A 23,260-nucleotide genomic window follows, 5' to 3' on the forward strand; every position below is an offset into this window, starting at 1 on the left:
AGTTTCACTCCTGACTTTTCTACCTTCTCCTGCTGAGTGGCGCAGGGGGATGGGGAATAAATATTGCAGTCAGTTCATAACACTTAGTTTCTCATGAAACTGCTTCTTCACACTGTTCCCCTCCAGCGTGGGGTCCTGCTTATGGGAGACAGTCCTTCATGAACTGCTCGAATATGGGCCCTTTCCACAGGGTGTAGTCCTTCTGGAACAGTGCTCCAGTCTGGATCCCCCAGGGGGCTGCTAGAAAACCTGCTCCAGTGCTGGCTCTCCATGGGGTCACAGCTTCCTTCAGGCACATCCATCTGCTTGGGCATGGGGTCCTCCGTGGGCTGCAGGAGAACAGCCTGGCTCACCATCATCTTCTCCATGGGCTGCAGGGGAATCTCTGCTCTGGCTCCTGGAGCACCTCCTCGCCCTCTTTCTTCTGTGACCTCGGTTGTCTGCAGGGCTGTTTCTCTCATGTTTTTCTCACTCCTGTCTCTTACAGCTCCTGTGCAGTGTTTTTTTTAACATTTTATTAACAATTTTTTTTTCACAGAAGCACCACTGGAGTCAGTGAGGGACTCAGCTTTGGTCAGCAGTGGGTCTGTTTTGGAGCCCGCTGGAACTGGTTCTGTCTGACATGGGTGCAGCCCCTGGTTTCTTCTTGCAGAAGCCATCCTTGCAGCGCCCCTGCTGCCAAAATCTTGCCATGTAAATCCAGTACAGATACTGTCCCTCTTTTTCACTCAGCTTTAGCAGTCACATTTTCATTGTTACTGAAATGAATGGGTAAAACATTTTTTGATCAGTGTAGCAATTCACCCCGTTCCAACATCACATTAAAATTGATATCAAATCAGTTAGATTTCTTCTTAATTTATATACTATGCCCATTATATGTATTTGTAACAATTTTTGTTCAGATAAAACTGGTTTTTGCAAGCAATTTTTGTGTTTTAGTAATCTAAAATAGCTTGTTTCAAATAATTCATTCAGTATTTGTATGTGAAAATTTATCTATTTTGTCATTAACCCTCCTTTGGGATCTGCTTAGTCTAAAGGTCAGAAAAACTGTTTAGGCTTTACCACTTTGTGTGTGTATTAATACTGCTTTATTTTCATTTTTTTTTCTGATGTTGATGGGTAGTTGCTGTAGTTCTAAAAATATTTCCTTAAAACAACTGTTTATTTGTTTTTAAAAAAGACTGGAGGATGTGGTGCACTGAAAATGTAGAACATAAGTGGACAGATTGAGGTGAAATCTTACTGTCATTTTTGGTACAGGCTTGATAGGTTGTTTTTATACCCTGTGCCTAAGTTTTGCAGTTGGTAAAATGAAGGTGATGGTGTTCCTCTTTTTCATATAATGTGTTGAGATCTACTGCAAAGGTATACAAGATCTAAGTCTATATTTTTATAGTAAAAATTCCATTAATATAGAGTTAAATCTTCTGTTGCTTCACTTAATGCAAATTTCTTTACTTACTAGAAGATATAAACTAGATATTACACCATTTTTTACTGGAATAAATCTATTCGCAGCCCAACAATTACTTTACAGCAGGTGTTGCTAATTAGAGTATGAAAATGAACAAATAAAGCTTTTGGTGACATTAAAGGAAAAGAAAAACAGCAATAATTAAAAACTTGAAGTACATTATTAATAAATAAGTAAATCACTTTATAATGCTCAAATATTGTAGTTTACAGTATGCACGTGATAGAGGCTGTGACTGAATTATTTGTTAATCTCATAAAGCAAACAGTACAATTTATTCTCTTGCAGATTGGTAAAATACATGTTTTGTTGTTAGCTCGTTAGTATTTTAGGTCTATTCTTGTACAGAAAAAACCCCAAACTAGAGCATATTATGTAGCATCTTGACAGGTTTTCAATAATGAAATGTGAAAACAGAATCCCTCAGTACAGGTAAACTGTAGCTATCACAAAAGCAGATAAGGTAGTAGTGAGCAGTACCTTTGACATAGTAAGTTTCAGCATCCTTCACTTTCTAGTGGTGTTTCACTTACTGATTGTGCTCCATATATGTAGTATTGATGCTGAACTCAGTTGTGCATTATACATTTGTTGTCAGCTGTGGAGGTTGGAAATAAACCACTGCTGTTTAGAATTCACTAATCTTATTTCATAGGGTACCATTTTTTAATTATTTCAGTCGGTGTATGTGATGGCTTTCACGTGACCTTTTTCCTATACTGTTGGCAAGAAAAAAAAGTCAAATATAGCAATCCTTCAAATTTTGAGATGGTAAATTGTTTTACATCTAGTCTGCTCTTTCTGTTAGATCTACTACTATGCAAACAGATATAAAGTTAAATATAAAGTGTGTTAGCTCTATTTCTTAGGGATATGTCAATTTCAATTTTGATATTAACTGTCTCTATTGTTATTAATTATAATATTTCAAACCACATCTGAATTGAAAGAGTACTGATTACAAAGATTACAAATCTTTCTTTTACTAAACTGTATTTTAGATTACATTTTTGGATTATATAGCCACAGCGAAGTATAGGTAGTCTAAACTTTGTTGTCTAAATATTTGTTTAATTATCCCTTTCATGCTTTGGAGATTAGATTGCAATCTTCAGCTGCATAGAGAGTTCAAAATTTGGCCATGGTTAGCATAGATTAGGGTGTAGGTTGTGAATGCTTAAGGTGTAAAAATCCATGGAATAAACCACTAGAGGTGTTAAAAAATAAAGGCAGGTGAGAACTGGAGCTATGGATGGCTCTGGGATCTGTGAAGAGCATACTTCGTAGAGAGGTTTGCATGCGTATATCTCAGGAGTTCCAAGATCCCCTGGCAGTTTCCTGCAGCAGAGATGTGAAGACTGACGATTTCTCCTTTTCCATTAGCATCCCTGGGTTCAAGCTGTACGGCAGCTGGAGGCTACAACCGTGTAACCAGAGCCTGCTGAGATCTGAGGAAGATGAGAAAAACATGATTTTTCAATACTACCAAAACCAAACTTATTTTCTTTGAGCTTTCTTCTTCTTCTTTTTTTTTTTTTTTTTTTTCATCCTGGCTGTTTCTAGAAAACTTTTCCAGTGAGTTTTAATATGCAATATATGACTGTTGTAGTTTAGCCCCACTCAGGACCAGACTACGCAGTTTCTCTTTCACTCCCCCCGCCCTCCAAGGGAATAGGGAGAGATAGTATAAGGAAAAAAGCCTTGAGATTTGAGATAAGGACAGGCAGAGATTCTTAAAGTTAGCATTATGGGCAAAACAAACTTGACTTGGGGAAAACTATTTGTTCATTATTAAAAACAAAGCAGGATAATGGGAAAGAGACCAAGAAAACTTCCCCCCACTCCTTCTTCTTCCCGGGCTTAACATTATCTCTGTCTCTTCCCCCCTGAGCAGCACAGGTGGGAAGTGAGAATGGGGGTTATGGTCAGTTCATCACATGTCACTTCACATTGCTCATTCCTTCTTGGAGAAAGAACTCACATTCCTCCCCTGCTCCAGCGTGGGGTCCCTCCCACGGGCTTCAGTCCTTCATGAACTGCTCCGGCGTGGGTCATTTTTTTCCACGGGGTGCAGTCCCTCCAGAATGGCTGCCCGAGCGGGACCTCCACAGGCCACAGCCTCCTTCGGACATCCTCCTGCCCCAGTGTGGGGTCCTCCACAGGCTGCAGGTGGATCTCTGCTCCTCTGTGGGCCTCCATGGGCTGCAGGAGGACAGCCTGGCTCACCATGGTCTTCACCACAGGCTGCAGGGGAATGTCTGCCAGGAGCAGCATTACTCCTCCCCCTCCTTCTTCACTGACCTTGGCGTCTGCAGCTGTTTCTCTCACAAGAAATTGTTCATAATCAGCTCAGGCAGACGCCTCTCAGGTTCTCTTCACATCTCATCTCCTCTCCAGTTCTTGCAGCCAGGCCGGGCCAAGTCAGGCCCAGTCAGTTACCTGGCGGGAGGCCAAAGGGTGAGGCCTGCAAGGTCCACAAGGCTCAGGCTTCCCCCTCTCTGCCCCTGCTCCAGCTTCTTCACATCTTCTTTTTTTTTTTTTTTCCCCCCTGTTTGTCCTCTTCTTTAATACGTTATCACAGAGGCGTTGTCAGGGAACATTCTGCTACCAGTTGGCTCGGCCCTGGCCAGCGGTGGGTCCATCCTAGGCCTGGCTGAGTCCACTGGACAAAGGGGAGCAACTTCTTGTAGCTTCTTACAGAAGCTGCCACCGTAGCCCCCCCCTCACTAAAGTACAACAAAACTTTAAAGGAACATTGTTCAAAATGTTGATGTAGTCACTAACATTAGTACAGTTTTAAGGTTATTAATGTCACACAACTGTTAGCTTTTTGATTTATGTCACCACCTGAGGCATGCTGTGATATCTGGAGTTGCTCCACCTGTCATGTTATGTTGCTTTGTGAAGTGCAATGTGTCCATTCCACTGTGTCAGCTCTGTCAGTAGTTCTTACAGTGACAACAGCATGGAAGTATAAGTATTTGTATGGAATACCCTTTCCCATTTTCGATTCTTTATGATGCTCTCTTTAGGATTTTTCTTCTCAGTTTGTGGGGTTGGTTTATTTGTTTGTTTGTTTTTCTGTATGAATTACTGTTCTTCCTGTTGTTACTGTGTTTAACAGATCTTAAAAGGAGATCTAGAAATGAAAAGGCAAATGATGAGTAAGCTGAAGTCGCTCAGCCAAGACCTCCTTGTAGCTGTGAAAAATAAAGCAGTGGCTCAAAAGCTGGAAAGTCGTCTTGAAAATCTTGCTCAGCGCTGGGATAGCCTTGTGCAGAAGGTGGAGGGCAATTCTGAACAGGTTTGTTAAAACCATAATTTTGTCAGTTAGTGACAGTCGAGTCCTTTGCTGGTGAAATGCTTGGAGTAGTTTTGGTGCTGTTTGTCATACTGTTTCAAATGTTTTCCCTATGTGATTGTTAAGATATATTTTATTTTTAGGACAGCATAATACAACTGTAATATAACTTTCCAGAATTTTATTTATCTCTTTGTTTTTGATATCTCTTTATGCTGTTGATCACTTTCTTGGATCGTTAACTGTGTTTTCAGGGATGATACAATCCATAATGAAAATACTCCTTTGGGTTAATTTATTTTTAACCTGTGATAGTTGATCACTTCAAATGCACTATTATTATGACTGTCTCTGTGGAATAGCACTTAGTCTGAAATTAGTGTAAGAACTATTTACTAGTTAAAGATAAATTATTTTTATTTCTTTTCAACAGTGAAAGTTTATAATAGATTACTATTTTACTTCTGCTTATGTTATGCTGATTTATAGATTAAAAAGAGAGGCCATAAGAACAAAAGTTTATTGGAAAAGTAAAGAAATCAATCAATCCATACTTGTAGCCAAAATGCCAATGAAAAAATAATATAATCTGCTGTTATTTTGCCCAGCTCCTTTATGTTAACTGTAATATATTGGATGGGACTTTGAGCGACTGGGTTTAGTGGAAGGTGTCCTTGCCCAGGGCAGGAGGTTTGGAACTAGATGATCTTTAAGGTCTCTTCCAACCCAAACCATTCTATGATTTTATGTTATTAAATGATTGTATGGTATAAAAAAGAAACTGAGGTTTTAAAGTTTCCCATTTTTTTTTAAACCAGACAACAAAAATCAGTGCTCTGGTGTAGTACCGAAAAGATATCCTTTTTTTTTTTCCTAGCCATCTGTCAGCATCTTTTTCTTATTGGATTTAAACTCGAATCAGTTCACTTTTTTCCATTCCATTATCTCATTAATATTGAGTTATTTTGTGCTATTATTGTATGAGTGGTAAAATGGTAATGGACATTGAGACTTTTTATGATGACATAGAGCAGAATGTTACTGCATGCACCTCTGTCCTGTCCCTACAGGGCCTCTCGTAGTTTAAGTTTGATTCAATTCCGTTGACCATGCTGCATTGTTTTGTTGCTATATACTAATACTTCCACCAACTTGTGTTTGAATAATTAAATGAAAGCTGCTATACTTCCTGCAGTGATCTGAGTACCTCTCAATAACCTTGCTTGCAACTCATACCTTAATATTCTAGTTTGCTCTGTGATACAGTTTTTGTAGCTGAAGTTGGAAAAATCAGTTTGGGAGAAGAGAAGAAAATGAGGAAAGGGTACAATTTCACTTAGTAACAGAAGGCAAAACAAGTTTTTGCTACACAGGATTTATAACAGTTGAAAATTTGATTTTACTTTTGTGTATTTGCTAGGAAGCCTCTTGTTTCAATGCAGAGGAAAATCCAGAGATGCATTTTTAATTTGGGATGGCTAGGGTGACAAGATTTGAAGAAGTTAGTAAGTCACTCCAAAGTGTTCAATAGTTATTTAGATTGTTGATCAGTCTAAAAGCAGATACGAGTTTTGGAAATGGAACTTAAATTACAGAAAAGATAGCTTCCTCATGAAGTGAACAATCCTGAGGCTCTGCATCCATATATCATCGAACAGCAGAAGTGGGAGATGCTTTGGATGCCCAGAAGAGTGTAACTGTCTTATCATAGCAGCACATTTCACTGATAAGCTTTTCCTCCAAGGAGAAGCTACTTTGCTTGGCTCAGGGTCAGTATGTTGTTGTGGGCATATCGCTTCAAATTCTGGAGACACTGCATGTTCGGTGCTAACTGAAGGACTGCTTCCTTAGGCGCTGTTACACATTTTTGATATGTCCTCTATGAAATACTGATGGTATACTTTTTGCCTTGTATTTTGATCTAGGTGAGGCAGATAATGTTAGTGGGGTTTATACATTTATTCATTACAGAGCTCATTGACACATTTAGACTGCAAGAAGAAAAAATGCCTCTGAAATATCTAATTATTCTCTCTAATCATGAACTGGGGAGGAAGGGAGTTAGAAGAGGGTGACAAATACAACATTTTTCACTAAAATGTATCAGAAAGTGCGCATTTATCAAACTTAGGTATTGACTTCAAAATGAACTTTATTCCATTCATTAATAATTTTCATAGTACCTTCGTAATTACATTTTTGTCAGTTATTTCCCCTCCTTCTCTTGCTAAAGTGTCACTAAATTATTAACTTGTTAACAAAATAACTTAAATGGAAGAGACAACCTCAGCCTCAGTTCAAAACTGCTTCTCCAACTAGACATAGGAAGCAGTTACACATCCCAAAGGAAAAGTGCAGCAAGTAGAATGTGAGTCCTCCTACATTTAACTGACTTGCTGCTGAATTTAACTATCTAATCTGAACTCATGGCTGAAGTTTCTGCTGCAAATTAGTGGATGGCAAGGATGAGAGAGATACCTTTTAAAAAGCAGTTTGTCCACATGAAAATGTCAACTTTCCTTCGTTGACAACACAGTGGAAACAAGGACAGCTTCCCCAACTAGATGCATAAGTATTAGAAACTCTAGCCCCACCTTTGCTGAGTTCATTATACTTCACTAAATTGTACTTAAAACCTTCCTAAACTAAAGAAAACACCATTCTTCATCTGAACTTCCCCACTCACATACATACATTTCATCAAAGAACAGATGACAGCTCCAAAAGTGACTGTTAAGGAAAATTATGTGTTTATCAGGACTGAGGGCACTTCCAAAGGCAGTAATAAATGACAGCATTAAAGGCAGGCTGCCGTATAAAAGAGAAATAAAATGACATAGAGCTACTGAAGTGTTGTACACATATTGTACATACATTTGCCTGTAGAGGATGAAAAGGAAGATTTAAATTTGTCCACTCTGAAAAGAGATGAGTTTTAACATGTTCCTAAGATTAGCTTGCTGGTGTGAAACTGCAGGCAAACATTGTATTTTGAATGCCTTTTAATGTGCAGCCTTGTGAGTCACCTTAGCACTTTTTATATGATTTTCTAGTGGATTAAAGGTCTAGATAGCATTGCCCCTTCTCAGATTCATATTTTTTTGTCAGGAACTTAGAGGGATGAGGAAACTACACTGTCGTTATTCAGACCATCTTTGAATAACACCTGAAACAAACCACTTCAGTGATTAGATTTAGGAAGTGTGGTTTGTTTTGGGTTGTTTTTTTTTTTTTTTTGGCCAGGGAAGCTAATAAAAGTTACTTCCATTTTGGTACTTCCTTGAATTTTTAAGGATTTTCCTTTACCGTTTACAATGTGTGCACTCTGTGAACCAAGTTCATCTTGCAGGGTTACACTGCAGTGTAATCTTCAGTACCTCTTAGCCTTATCCAGTCTCTAATTAGAATGATTATGAACTTCAAATTCACATCTCCATTTTCCTTTGAAAGTATATACTATTTAACCTCCACTCCTATTGATTAAGCATGAAAAATACTTCTTTAGTGTTTTGACATGTAAATCATTACCCTCCACAGCATCGTGACTTGAATGCTCTGAGCATATGATAATTGCACTGCCTGCTTTTGAAGCACAGTTCCCAGTCACCAGCTGAAACTATTACTCCTGTATAATTGGTAGTATGCTGCAGATGACTCCTACAATGCCCTACCTGTGTTTTATTCTGTTTTTCACCTTTTTTTACTGTAAACTGTACCCTAGTATTGATTGGCAAATGGAAACATGACAGGATATGACCTTGAGTGTCAGATACATCATTGATTTTTGGGTAAAACTGAGTGTAATAAGAATTTTGTGAGAAGAAGAAGTGGAGACTGTGCCCAAAACTGCATATAAAGAGCAAGAAATTATTTGGAGTGTTCTTAGCTACAGAGTCAACCCAGGGAAAGATTACATTAGGTCTTATCCTCAAATTTCATAGAACCCTAGACCTCAGAACCATTAATTTTCTTTTCCTTTCTGCCCCAAAATAAAATTAATTAAAAATAAAATTTAAAAGAGTGCTGTGTAAACTTCTAATAAAACTATATGGAAGTGTTTCCTTATTGTCATGATTTCTGTAGTTGAAAATATCAAAGCAAATACATCTTGTTGAGGCAACTAAAACAAGAGTATTAATACATAATAGTGTAGTGATTAAAAAGTCAACTGGATATTTTTATCTTCCATAAATTTATGTGGTTCATACGTTGGCTAAATATGTGCAGTTCACAAGCAGCTTACTGCAATTGATATAATTAATTCAGAAATGAAAAAAAGAAAAATCTGCTTTGAATCTTAATTTTGTAGTCTTCTGAGTAGTCCAAATTCTGCTCTTTTAGAGGGGGAAGCATAGCATTAAGCTGACTGCTTTAAGAAAGATTGCTAAAATTACAATGATAATGGACTTTCCTACTCATCACTTTCATGGGCAGACTAGACAAATAGCAGGAAGATGATTTTGTTTTGAAGACTATGTGACAGTGTTGGCAGGAACTTGTTTTTCTCCGAGGTTTTTTTTAGCTTTACTGTTGTTGCCTGCTGAGAAGAGGCTTGTTGCTAACAGTGTCGCCCTTTCCTTGTCACTATTTTTTTCAATATAAGAAAGTATTTTGTGCAAAGCATTTTGTGCTGTCCCACATGACATCCTTGTCTCTAAACTGGAGAGACATGGATTTGATGGATGGACCACTTGGTGGATAAAGAACTGGCTGGATGGTTGCACTCGAAAGAGTTGCGGTAAACGGCTTGATGTCCAAATGGATACCTCGGGGGTCAATATTGGGACCGACGCTGCTTAACATCTTTGTCAGTGACATCGACAGTGGAATAGAGTGCGCAAGTCTGCAGACATCAAGCTGTGTGGTATGGTTGACACACTGGAAGGAAGGGATGCTGTCCAGAGGGACCTTGACAGGCTGGAGAGGTGGGCCCATGCAAACCTCATGGAGTTCAACAAGACCAAGTGCAAGGTCCTGCAAATGCACAGAGGCAATCCCAGGCACAAATACAAGCTAGGTGGAGAATGGGTTGTGAGCAGCCCTGAGGAGAAGGACTTGGGTGTGTTGGTTGATGAGAACCTCAACATAAGCCATCAATGTGTGCTTGCAGCCCAGAAAGTAACCACATCCTGGACTGCATCAAAAGAAGCATGGCCAGCAGGTCGAGGGAGGTGATTGTCCCCGTCTACTCTGCTCTGGTGAGACCCCACCTGGAGTACTGCGTCCAGCTCTGGAGCCTCCAACATAAGAAGAACATGGACCTGTTAGAGGGAGTTCAGGGCAGGGCCATGAAGATGATCTGAGGGCTGGAGCACCACTCCTGAGCGAGCTCTCTCAGCAAGAGGCTGAGCACATTGGGATTATTCAACCTGGAGAATAGAAGGTTCTGGGGAGACCTTATTGCAGCCTTTCAATACATAAATAGGGCCTTTAAGAAAGATGGGGACAGGCTTTTATCAGGGCCTGTTGTGATAGGACAACGGGTAATGGTTTTAAACTAAAAGAGTATAGATTCAGACTAGATATAAAGAAGAAATTTTTTACAGTGAGGGTGGTGGAACACTGGAACAGGTTGCCCAGACAGGTGGTGGGTGCCCCATCCCTGGAAACATTCAAGGCCAGGTTGGATGAGGCTCTGAGCAACCTGATGTGGTTGGAGATGTCCCTGCTCCTTGCAGGGCGGGGGTTGGACTAGGTGACCTTTAAAGACCCATCCAACCCAAACCTATGATTCTATTAAAGGAGATATAGTTAATTACCTGGTATGCCTCTTCTCCATTGTTTATAGAAACACTAATATCTCAATACCTAAGGTACCTCAATACTCTTACAGAGATTCTGATGCAAGAACTAATAGATTATTTATGTATGTGTATTTAGTTTCATGGAATTTTACATACTGGCATTCCTGTTGCTGAACTGGAAAGTCTTTCTAATTCTTGTACATTGGCAATAAGCAAAGAAGCAGGGCTCTTCTGTTTTTCCAGATGCTTTTCCTGCTCCTGGTATAACTTCTTCCTTTTATTTTCAATTTCACTGCTGCTAAACTGTGAGCTCATTGGAGCTGTAACTAGAGCATTTTGACAAATGAGCCATCATCTGACAGAACCAAAAAAAGAAGTGACCCATTTCTTATGAGTTAAGGTATTTAAGAACAGCTGCTTATGTTTAAGTGGGAAGTTTTTAGTTTGTTGTTATATGGAAACAAATATAAACAGGCAGTCCGTGTATCACCAATATCTTTTAAACAAATATGAGCAGAAGATATTTCTCATAATTGGTTTTGTGTTTTTTTTTTATTTTATTTTATGCAGCTGAACTATATGAAGGTTTTGTTTTCATGTTACTGGACAAAGTTAAATGTGTTAGAATGGTTGTGTTTACAGTGTTACATGTTATGTATATTAATCTATGTTATGACCCCTTAACATTAGGTTTTAATTATGGAATAACACTGATGCAATTTTTTTTTTTTGCCTTCTAGTACATGTTTTCTAATTTGAGATTTACTGACAGAAAGCTAACTGTCCTTTTGTGCAAGTAGGTTGTGATTACACTTTATTTTGAAAATTATTATAAATTGTAAAAAAACATTCAGTAATTTAGTACTGCTACCATGCCTTTATTACTTCTCAAAGAATACATCTTCAGAATGGAGGAAGAGTAGCATACAGCAATAGTAACAATTTATGTATTTGCTACCATTCAATTCCCTCATAAAATTGACCATTCATTTCTTTCTTTTTTTTTTATTCAGCGTGATTTAGAGAGAGCCATAAGTTCATTCTGTTTAGGATCTTTTTTGGTTTTGATATTGACTTCTGCAGATATCTTGTTCACACAGCGTTAGTCAGATAAAACTCTTTGGTTTGAGTTGCATATAGTGTTATTTTTTTCTGAAGGTCAATCTATGATCAGAAGGGAGCGGTTTCTCATTATCTTCTGTTGCTACTCCAAACAGCCTTTTCTGAAGTCTTTCAAACAATATGTGACCTCTTTTTTAATACTTTTCACAGATCTCGCAGGCTGTCGCTACCACTCAGACATCACTAACACAGACAACTGTAATGGAAACGGTAACTATGGTGACCACGAGAGAACAAATCCTGGTTAAGCATGCTAAAGAGGAACTCCCACCACCTCCACCCCACAAAAAGAGGCAACTCCTTGTGGATTCAGAAATTAGGAAGAGGTGAGAGTCGTTAAGAGACAGAGATAGAATACTGATAGTTTGGATGAGAAGGCAAAAATAGTCATTTTACTGCAATAGCTTGCTGTATACTTTTTTTGAGATTAAAATTGTGTTTCTGTTCTCTATTAAGATACTGATTGATTATTATCTCTTTATTTAGGATGAGTTGTGGATTTTTTTGTGGTTCTAGTCCAACTGTTCCACAGTATTGAACATTAATCATCACATCAATACTAGTGTGATAGTAATTATAGTCAGTAGAAGCCCTTATGTATGGCATTATGGGGATCCCACTTGGCTGTAGTCTTGAAACTTGAAGGACAGGAAGCATTCCATTAGTTCTCAGTTTTTTGTATTATTTAAAAATAATCTGTAATAGTCTGAATACTAGTAGTGCAGATGTTGCCCGGTTTCTAAAATTCAAGTTGTATTCTTTCTGGCTTGTGGATCCGCAGTAGAAATCAGTTCTGCAGAGGCAGAGTTAATATTTGGTGAAATATGCAGCATCATTTTCAGATTTTTTCCTGTCTAACTCCAAGTACAAGTCACAAGGGATTTTAGACTAATACTGAACACTTAATAAAGTCGCAAGAAAAATTTCTGATGAGTTTAAGTAGAATTGGATCAAGTACTAAATCTCTGAATAAGATGCTAATAAGCTAGACTTCAAGCACTCATTGCAATGTTTGTTTTGGAAATGTTTTTTGATATTCTAATAAACATAAATATTACAAGGTAACAGATTGAAAGACTGAAAGAAATGTCAAACTGCATTCATTGTCTCATTTCTATAGAAAATATCTTTGTTTATTTCAGTGTGTTTTCAGTGATAAGTTATTTTCATGTAAAATAGTCTTTAACTTATTAGGAAGGATAAGATACATCAAGAATAGGAGAAATCTGACTTTCTTTTTACTTGAAGGAGTATTTCATTGTAAAAATAGATTCTTATAGGCACCTTTTTTTATACATAGGCATCTAAAGTGGGATTTATCTTACCCTTCTTCACTCCTTCTAAAAGGTTTCTAGTTTAGCCTCATTTTGTTAAGAATACCATATATGTGATGTAGGAAGAGTAATTCACCTCCTTCTTGTTAAATTTTATAATTACTCATCCTATAGAAAGTGCTTAAACTAAATAAGTAACTTCATTAGCTAAATTTGAACAAATTTAGTCTAATCTCCAAATCTGTCTTTGGAATCCTTTTTGTTTTTTTTTTTTCGTATCCTAGACTACCAGTAAATAATGGTGAGAGCTGTATTTCGCTAATCTATTCCCAAGCACTCAAAATAGTGATGACTATCGTCATAGTTTTTAATTTGTTCAAGGAATTGTTAGACGGCAATGTTTTTACTTAACAGATATTATATGTATTAATACTCTTGTTAATGTTTCAGTAGTCGTGTGCGAAGATTTCAAACAGGATCAAGGCCCTGTTGTCTTATATGCAAAGTTAAACCTATGTTATGGCATGGTCCTTGCCTTGAAAATATTGATATTCTTAATCTTGAAATTGAAAAATTAAAACTGAAAATTCCCCTGAAATTTTATAGTATTTCAATAATTGATATTTTAAAACATTTCACTTCTTTTTTTTTCCAAACAGTGTTTTAGGAATGATCTTCCTTGACTTAAATCTAAGGAAGTGAAATGTGAATTTACAGTTATAAAGGAAAGCATTATCTTAGTTAAAACTAATGAAGTGGGGTGATTTTTTTAAACCTGTATTTTGCAATCTTCTTGTGAAAGTTGTTGCTCTAAATAGCTCCAAATTATTATAAAATTGGAGACCATTTTACAGCAGAAGTTCCTTTCTCAGCTACTAAGTAGGTAAATGTCATGGTTTAACCATAGCAAGCAACTGAGCACCACAGAGCCACTAGCTCACTCCTCCCCAGCGAGGGATGGGAGAGAGAACCGGAAGAGTATAAGTGGGAAATACCATGGGTTGAGATAAAGACAGTTTAATAAGTAAAGCAAAAGCTCCATCACACGTAACAGTTACTTAGGAAGACAAACGCCCTTACTCCAAATGTACTCCCCTTCCTTTTTCTTCCCCCAGCTTTATATGCTGAGCATGGCGTCATATGGTCCGGGATATCCCTCTGGTCAGTTGGGGTCAGCTGGCCCAGCTGTGTTCCCTCCCAGCTTCTTGTGCACCCGCAGTCTCCCCGCTGGTGGGGGGATGTGAGAAGCAGAAAAGGCCTTGACTCTGTGTAAGCACTGCTCAGCAGTAACTAAAACATCCCTGTATTATCAACACTGTTTGCAGCACAAATCCAAAACCTGCTAGCTACAGTGAAGAAAATTAACTCTGTCCCAGCCAAAACCAGTACAGTAATATTAGTCTATATTTTCCTCCTTGGTCATGTTAGTTTGATTTGCCTTAGTACTGAAAGTAAAATGGGCAGGGTACAGCAGACTACAGACTTTAAGTCATCATGCGAGGAAACTACTGGCGGGCAGGAATTAGCTGGATTATACGAATTGTTTATGTTCAGAAATACTTTGTTTTATACAAACGGAGAATTATAAATTCTTTAAGTGTTTTAGCTGTTGTCTACCTAAAGCATTGCAACTAGCAAGGATATACATATATATAAATTTGATACTGTACTGCTTAGTTTTTTTTTTTATTTTAAAAAACCCAGCAATTATTGAATGCTTGCAAACAGTTTCTGAAGTTGCATAACAAGATTGTTTTGAACACTGTCTGCAGTCACGGTACAACACACTGCATACTTTTGCCTGGTATTTTTGGGGCCGGAGGGGGAAAGGCACATTGAAGGGTTGCAGCTTTTTTTGAGGTAGTGAATAATGCTGCCAGGTTTTCTCAACTTCTTTCATCTGTTCTCGAGCTTTAGTCTGCATTGTTGCTGTAAAGAGTATACCTCAAATAAATGCATCAGGCTCTGTTGCCACATATTTGGAAAGATTTGTGCTCCGGATTTGCTTTCCTATAATCTCAATGTTTTAGAAAGACTGGAGGATGTCTTAAATATGCACAGCACCTGCAGTGTGAATTTCTAGGTGCTTAGGTTCAAGGAGGAAGACAGATTAGTTTGGCTACTCTGTGACATGCATACGAGTATGGTCTCCAGCTACTTAGCTGATGAGAAACAGCGGATGGTTAAGAATAAAGCATCAAGCTTTCTAGAATGCTTTTTATTTTTAAATTTCTGACTGCTGTGGAAGGATTAGAAGTTGTGAGAGTTTCCATTTATACTGAAGAAAGTAAGTAAAACAATTTGACCAATAGCATCCACAGGAGTGCATGTCACGTTTCCGTTGCCCCAGTTCACTGAAGCATAAATGCATGGGAAATAAGCTGTTGATTTTTCTTGCCTTCTAAAGCAACTTTTTGACATAAGTGATGGAAAGCAGAGATAAAAGGCAGATGACTTTTTTTTTCTCTTCTCCCTCCACCCTCCAAAGAAAACATCTCTAACTACCTCAAAAGTAATGCTTAAAAATGTCAGAATAATTCAGGCATGTGCTAATTTCTGCTACTGGTCATAGGAAAGCTCCTTTTCCCAGAGGAGTTAATTTGAAAAACTGAGAAGGGAAAAAAATACTTGGAGCTGTAAAATACAGTTATGTATTAGGCATTAGGACTAGACATAAATGTAACACAGCTGAAGTTTTAGGACCAAAAATAACTGTAAATAGGAGAAAGGATTGCAAGGTATCATTTTCATAGTATTTTTATGTTCAGGGAAAAACAAGTCACTTGTGTAACACAGAAAAATCTGAAAATTATTCTCTTCACAGTAGACTTTTAAATAGCAAACAGGTTAGAGCTGCTTAATTTTTAATTTAAAAGTATTTGTAGTATTAATGTTATTGAATAATGTCCAAAGATACATTTCTTTGCCATTTGGTAACTAAGTTTGTATATGCTTCCTAATTTTTCCAAGGAAAGTCTGTTTATCATAATATTATTATTGAGATAATGTTAGTCTTCATTTTTGAAAGAGACTTTATGCCTTTTGAAGTGAAGGGCATGTTAAAATAGGATAGTTGCTCCATCTAGTGTTGTTTTCATTTAACAAGTGTTAAAGTAACAATTTTTTTTTAGAGCGTAGCCTTTGTTTCTTTGAAAATTAATTGTATTTGGGATTCTAATGCTTCATTACTTAGAAAAGTTTGGATTTTTTGTAGAAAAATATGTCAAAGGAAAAATTATAATTACTTTGAAAGTGTTTTTTTTATACTTATTGTTTCAAATAACCCCTTGCTGTGCAGTTAGAATCATAGAATCATTAGAGTTGGAAGGGACCTTTAAAGGTCATCTAGTCCAACCCCCTGCAAGGACCAGGGACATCTCCAACTAGATCAGGTTGCTCAGAGCCTCATCCAACCTGACCTCGAATGTTTCCAGGGATGGGGCATCCACCAACTCTCTGGGCAACCTGTTCCAGTGTTCCATCACTGTCATTGTAAAAAATGTATTCCTAATATCCAATCTAAATCTACCTCCCTCTATTTTAAAACCATTAATTATATTAGAAATAAATGCTGATTGTTTAGCACTTTTACAGCAGCTTCATTGGGCTCTTTGACCCTTATCCTCTTATGGAAATGCAGCTTTTACTCTTGCATTGATATCTAACATTACTTAGCAAATCTAAAAAGAGGAAAGGCATGTCTTCAATTTCCCTGGTGTTCCTTAGTTTTGGTGTTCTGTCTGTGTAGCCAGTGCCAGAGGAAAGGAAAAAGTGACTGAGACACAACAGAATTTTTGTTGTTTACAGGAGAAATAATTTATAAACATTTTCATTTAGAATGTAAGAAGAGGTATGGGTATGTTGAAGTCTGTACACAGGGACACTTTATAACTTCTTACTGCTCATTTGGTTTTAACCCTTTGTCCTATTTGTGAGGTGGGAAAAGGCAGAGTGACAAATACACTGAGAATATATATTCTTCTTTACATGTAGTGTCTGAAATTACCTCCTGTATTATAGGAGTGTTACCAGTTGACACTCACTGAAAGGCATGATGGCTGGATTTAAAATTGCTTTGCATCTCTAGCCAGTAACTGTTTGCTGAAGGCAAATGGTGTTGATGAACATACTCTATAAATACCTCTGGATTTTCATATGCCTTAGCCATAAGTGATTCGCTTACATATGGAATGTGTGGTGGATCTATCAGAATTTCTGCCAAGCACTCTACGTTACAGTTCAGGAATTACTGCTCAGGCTGGGGAAGGTATGGTTTATAACCATAGGCTGTGGTTTTAACCGTACCTTAACAGTGGTAAGATGGGTAGTTGGCTAAAGAAGGAGAACTATGAGGCTAATAAGATGATACTACTGAAGTTTCTGAAGGAAATTTATACTTGGAATTGATCTAGTATTTTCTTTGATGTCTTTGTGTGCATTAGAGAAATGTGCTGGTCACAATGTTGATGAGGCTAAACTGAGTAGTATCACAAGTGTAGAGGGAGGTCCAGAATATCATTCAGAAAATAAATAAAATTATTTGAGGACTGAGGTAAAAATAATAGGAAGATAAAAATATTTATTAGGACAAACAAGCTGTTGAATTAGGAGATAAGGACAAGATTATTTTCAACTAACGACTCATCAGCTACAAATATAGAGGAGGAAGACAGACAGCAGGAAATTAGTTCATCACAGAATAATTCTTCCAATGGGCACTGTATACTGCAAAGTTGTGCTTTGATATATTCTAGGCAACGAAGAGCTACAAGCTGAGGAACACCACTGGTGAGCTGATCATTTCAGTCCAGATGTGGAAATGCAGTAATTGAGTAGTGTGGTTCTTGGATCAGAGTTGTATCATTCCCTGCCACCTCAATGTGTAAGCGAATGGTCTTACGTTTGCCTAAGATACACACCAGTGACACGCCTGGTGTGGTTTTGTTTGGTGAGGGAAGGAAAAAACAAATGAGCAAAGGAAATTGTGAGGCAGTTTCTATCTGTTGAAAGAATGAAGTCCTGAAACCACTGTCTAGTCATGGTAGCAGTTTCAAGATGAAATTCGTTCAATTTAGACAAAAGATTATACAGCGTGATAGCCACATGACAGCAGCAATACCTCATGACTTGTGTTCCTGTGTGAACTTGTACAACATTCAAGTTGTTTGTATAAATATGTGGGAGGTCGGTGCATGCGTGTTACTTCACTGTCATCATCTTACTGTGGCAGTGTGTGAAAAAAAAAGGCAAAAATATGAGTTTAAAGTATACTATTTTCTTTTGCTAGATTATGTTGGCTGTGAGAACCACAGGAGGTATTTATAAGGTATATTGTGCAGATGGAAGGTTTATAGTCAGTCAACCCTTTGATTATTAATAAAAACAGAATTTGATTTTATTGAGAAATATAAACAAATTAATGCTTGCTGTTACTTAGTGGTTACCAGAAGGTATTTGATTAGATAGGGGGACTTGTAGTTGGACTTTAATGTCATACTCTGATGGGTATTTAAGTTAGAAAGTCCGTGCACAGAAAGAGAAAAACAAAATGCAGCTAAGTTATGAAATGGTGTAAAGGTGAGGTTTTTCACATATTTAATACAGAAAAGGAAGGGAAAGCTAGAACAAGGAATCATTTTTTTAACAAGTACATGTGGTGATTTCAGCAGGATGGTTTTGAATGGGAATCTGAAGTGAGCATATGGCTTAGTATGATCCAGAAAATCGATTTGTGGGGGACTTCCATGTAAATATGAGTGCCATGGATTAAAAATTTGAAGATGTTTTTTCAGACATGCTCTGGAGTAAAAAGGGACTGTATTTGAACTCAGCTGACATGTGCTGGCCTGTAGAGAGACGGCAGTGAGAGCAGTAAAAGATGGTATCTCTCTTGTGGAATAGCAGAAGAAAAGACTAATTGGAAAACTAAACCATGAGTGCTGTGTAAAGAGTAAATCCTCTGCTGCAGATTGAATTTTTAGGTGGGGAGCAAGCTAACATGCACAGGAAAATAAGGTAATTATTTAGAGTAATTGTCTCCGGTAATTTGGTTTTAGTGTGTCCATGGATTTATTTTAACAATTTCTACCTACACTCAACTTTATTGAGTCAGAAAGGTAATATTGCATTACTTTTTTATGTCAAACGTATTGTTTTACTTAGGAGATTTAAAGACTATATTGATTCTTTGACATCAGTCTAGAGTTAATATTGTTTGTAACTGCAGCTATACTCAGAAAGGAAATGTCCAGTCATCACAGCGGAATGATTAAATGCCATATTCTACCTGTATTTCCTGATTTTATACAAGGTAAACGTAAGAGAGAGGATTTTTTTCTCCCAAGGTAATTGAAAAAATGTCTTTATGTTAAGGATATTTATGTACTGCAAAAGGTACTTAGAATTAACTTTAATGTCTTTTAATCCTTTTCTGACCCCTCTTTATAGCCCTTTTTTTTTGGGCAGGAGCCTTTGTTTGTGAAGTTGTATTTATCTCCAGAAGAAACTGCAAGAGACAGAGCAATCTGTCATCTGAGATCAGTTCTGTCAAGATGCTGTCTGCTGTGGCTAGTACTTACCACCATCTGATAAATCTCTAGGCCATGGAATGTTTTCCTGATTATTTTGTTGTACTGTCAAAACTGTCCCAAATTCTCCCGTTCCTCTTCCAGGGAGGATGTTGCAGAAGCAGAGGCTTAGTCCTTTTCTTTAAGAACTGAAGTAATGATCATGGGTAAACATTTTGCTTTGTCAATTTCCATCCTGTACCAGGCTATTCTTCAGAAAGTTGGTCTCTGTGGTCCTGCTTAGCTGCAGCTTGAGCATCAAGCAAACACCAGAAGTAATATGATTTTGCCTGCAGTCAAGGGATTTTGGTACTGAGGGACTGGTAAACTCAGCTTTGTTGTCGTCAGGTGTCTGATGTTCTCTGGTGTTCTCCAGTTTACTGCTGCTTCCTGCCAATGCTATAAAACAATCCAGTTGGTGCAACAGTTGAGAGCAGCAAGAGAGCCAGCTTTAGAAAGAAGTGGTCATTACTTTCTTGCGTACTTGGCCTGTATACTTGTTGACCATGAGGAGAATGGGAAGTAGAGAGCATGTTGGCAGCGGAGAGTGGCAACACTTTCCCTAACCTGGGCTACTAATTTTGGGGGACTGGCTTGTATAGTGCTTATTGAGATTGAAGAACCAAAGGTGAAGAGGGTGGCAGTCCCATATAGTTGAGAAGCTGTAGGCTGACCAAATTCTATCTTGACTGTTAAACCAGCTTCCCTTGTTTCTCTTTTTGCCTATGTTGCTGTCAAGCCCCAAACCAGATACTTGTGGGGAACACAGGACAGTACAGTGTTACTACTCTATCTTTTTTGAAAAGTGTACACTGGATTTGGGGACTTCCCTGTAGCTCAGCAGTCCTCAAGTGGCCTAACAGTCCTTCGGCAGCTGCTCTGATTTAACTAACCAAATATATTCCTTACTGTGGGCTTCAGGAACTCTGTGCTAGAGACTACTTCTGTACAACTTCACATCACTGATTATTCTTACACTGGGCAGAGATGTGGCAATTGTCATTAGATCTTGAATACAGGTAATTATATACAGAATTATGTTAGGAAGAACTGTGGGTTGTTTTGTTTTTATGTTGTAATCCAATCCATTAGCTTTAAAATTGTGTGTTCTCTGTTTTAAGATGTGTTGAACAGTCTGAAGTCACAGTTGCAAAAACATGCCTTCATCATTCTCCTGAAATCAGTAGGATTAGATATGCAGTTAGTGCTTGCAACTTGTTGCATACACAGTATTCCAGTTTTATATGGAAGTACTGGATTGCATAATTTTGCCATCTCCTAGTCTTAAAATTTCATAAGAACATTTATTAAATGTGCAATTATTATATGCAGAACAGAGGATAACATTGTATTTCAAGAATTAAAATTGATTTAATGTCACGTAGGATCAGAAAAAAGCTGAGGTAGGAAGCTCTTAACTGGCAGTGGAGTTTGATTTCAGAGATTAGAATCTGGTACCAGCAGAGATTCCCTGAACCATCTGGGATTTTTCTTTTGTCTTCCACCTTGTAACTTTTAATTCATTTTAAGATTTAAGATTTCTGTACCTTCCATTACTTCACAATAATATTTTTTTTCTCCTTTAAAGCGTGTTCAAATAGCATTATTAGGAATTGTTTTATTAAAACTATTCCTAAGAGTTTATTATTTGAATGTAGATTATTGGGCTAGGATTAAGGCAGGATATGATTCTTCTTTCTTCTGCTTTCATTATTTATTACTCAGTCTTCCACACTGTGTTGTTAAACAGAGTTACAAAGATCACAGTGGAGAAGGAAAAAAAGGGAGGCATAAATATTAGGTGAAATGTGGAAATCTGTCTTATATTCAGTTTTCATTTCTGTGTATCTAGATTTCTATGGCACCTGATTTTACCTTACATCGTTGTATTTTAGTTCTTATAAATACGGACTATATTTTTATAAAAGAATTAATTCCTCCAAATATATGATGGATATTCAAGTTCTTGTTTTAGTAGATTTTCAATTGGATGTAAATGATACAACCTGTATTTACAAAGAAAACTAAAAGACACAGCTTTTTTTTTCCTAGATCTTTTTTTTTTTATTTTATTGTATTGCTACAAAAGGAAAATCAGTTACAAACTAGATACAAATATTATAATACTTAGTGCAATAAAGAAGTACAGTCAAGAATACACTGTGGCACAACTGAGAAAAGACATTGTCTCAAGCCTGTTTTAAAAACTGCAGTAGCTACTGAATCACAGTTTAATTTTTCTACACATCAGTGATTTAAATATCTGCATATGGTAACCTTCATTTTGATCTGCTACCTTCTGAATAGATAACAAAAATTAAGATAATTTTTAAAGGAGTTGATGAAAGAATTTGGACTGTAATAAAAAGAACTGAGCAGTAAAAAGTAGTTTAAAATTATATACAGAGACTTGAGGATCTTCATTTGCAGTTTCTAAAGTTTTAGCTGTAGCAAAATTACAATTTACTGTTGATTAGTAATTACATTCTACAACAAACTTGAGTCAATTGGAAGAGTCTCCTTTCTAATGGTCAAATTTCATTCTTGAATATCCTTCGTAATATCACCAGCACAAGCTGGGACAGGAATTGTGCAGGTGTGAAGGCTGCATTTGGTCAGCCACATAGGCCTTACATCCTCAACTGAGCCAATGGGACTTGTGGTACACTTTCTTCACTGAGAGCCATTTGTTTCATGTCTTCCAGAAATATCAGCTTGTAAGATCAGAATCCTTATTGTGAAAATTGTTGCATCTGTTGATCTGCCAAATCAAGGTCTTAAAAATGAAAAAGTATTTATATGTTTCCAGATTTTAGAGTGAATAGTTTTATGAGCTATCTAATGAAATATGAGGGGTTTAAAACTGTCTTTTGCTGAGAGAAATTGCTGCTTTTTCACTTGTTGAAAACAACCAGTTAAACATATTTGCTGTCAGTTCAGAAACTTTGTGGAAATGAAATGTCTTATTGCACTTCTCTGTCTCTTAGGTTTGACTCGGATACAACAGAACTCCATAGCTGGATGACCCGCTCAGAAGCAGTGCTTCAGAGTCCTGAGTTTGCAGTGTATCGAAAAGAAGGCAATCTCTCAGATCTCAGAGAAAGAGTCAATGTAGGAGAAAGTACTTGTATATATGTCTGTTAGTTTGTATTAGCTTGCCAAAGTGCTTCTGAAGTCCAGGTTTAAATGAGTTCAAATCTAGACTGACAGGCATTGATTGTCCATATGTTGCTACATAAGCTGTCTGAAGAGATCTTTTTTTCATTCATACATAACTCATATTTAATTAAGGTGTTCTAGATTCATACAAGTCTTTGGTAAAGTTGAATCAACGCCTATATATCGCTTCTTAAATATGCATCATAATTCTATACTAACAGCTTAATTTGTTAATATACATACATAAATTTAAGGATGTGAAAAGTGTCACCTTTTAGCATATGCTAAAGAAAATCTGTATCTAATTCTTTTACAGCACTGTAAAATATATCTGAAAATCACTAGTCTCCACATATATGTAGATATATATTTTTTTCCTTTATTATAGAACAGTGCCTGAACCAAAAATGGTTATTGTCTACTTTTGGCAAAATTAATTACTCTGCACTGCTTAAGGAGAGGCTGTGTTTGTGTATGTGTTTAACACACTGAATTTAGCCCTTGAAAACTAAACTATTGCACATTTTCTTCCATGTTTAATTTTTGTAGATAGATGCAAAAATGCCTGTCTTTTTCTGAGTAAGAGAAAGGGGAGTTATTTTCATTATTAGCTC

At 37.2% G+C, this 23,260-nt stretch overlaps 1 protein-coding gene across 11 annotated transcripts in view; it reads left to right on the forward strand.

Annotated features, from left to right (window-relative positions):
- DMD (dystrophin) overlaps positions 1 to 23,260 on the forward strand; it is a 1,302,935-nt gene that overhangs the window by 524,410 nt on the left and 755,265 nt on the right. For all 11 annotated transcript variants that reach the window (XM_086766697.1, XM_086766715.1, XM_086766672.1 and 8 more), the window contains 3 exons: positions 4,605 to 4,784; positions 11,798 to 11,973; positions 22,475 to 22,598. In XM_086766697.1, coding sequence (XP_086622823.1) covers positions 4,605 to 4,784; positions 11,798 to 11,973; positions 22,475 to 22,598 — 480 coding nt within the window. The remainder of the gene's footprint in view (positions 1 to 4,604; positions 4,785 to 11,797; positions 11,974 to 22,474; positions 22,599 to 23,260) is intronic.

This window comes from Chlamydotis macqueenii, chromosome 1 (genome assembly GCF_036417535.1).
Source record: "Chlamydotis macqueenii isolate bChlMac1 chromosome 1, bChlMac1.mat, whole genome shotgun sequence".
NCBI lineage: Eukaryota > Metazoa > Chordata > Aves > Otidiformes > Otididae > Chlamydotis > Chlamydotis macqueenii.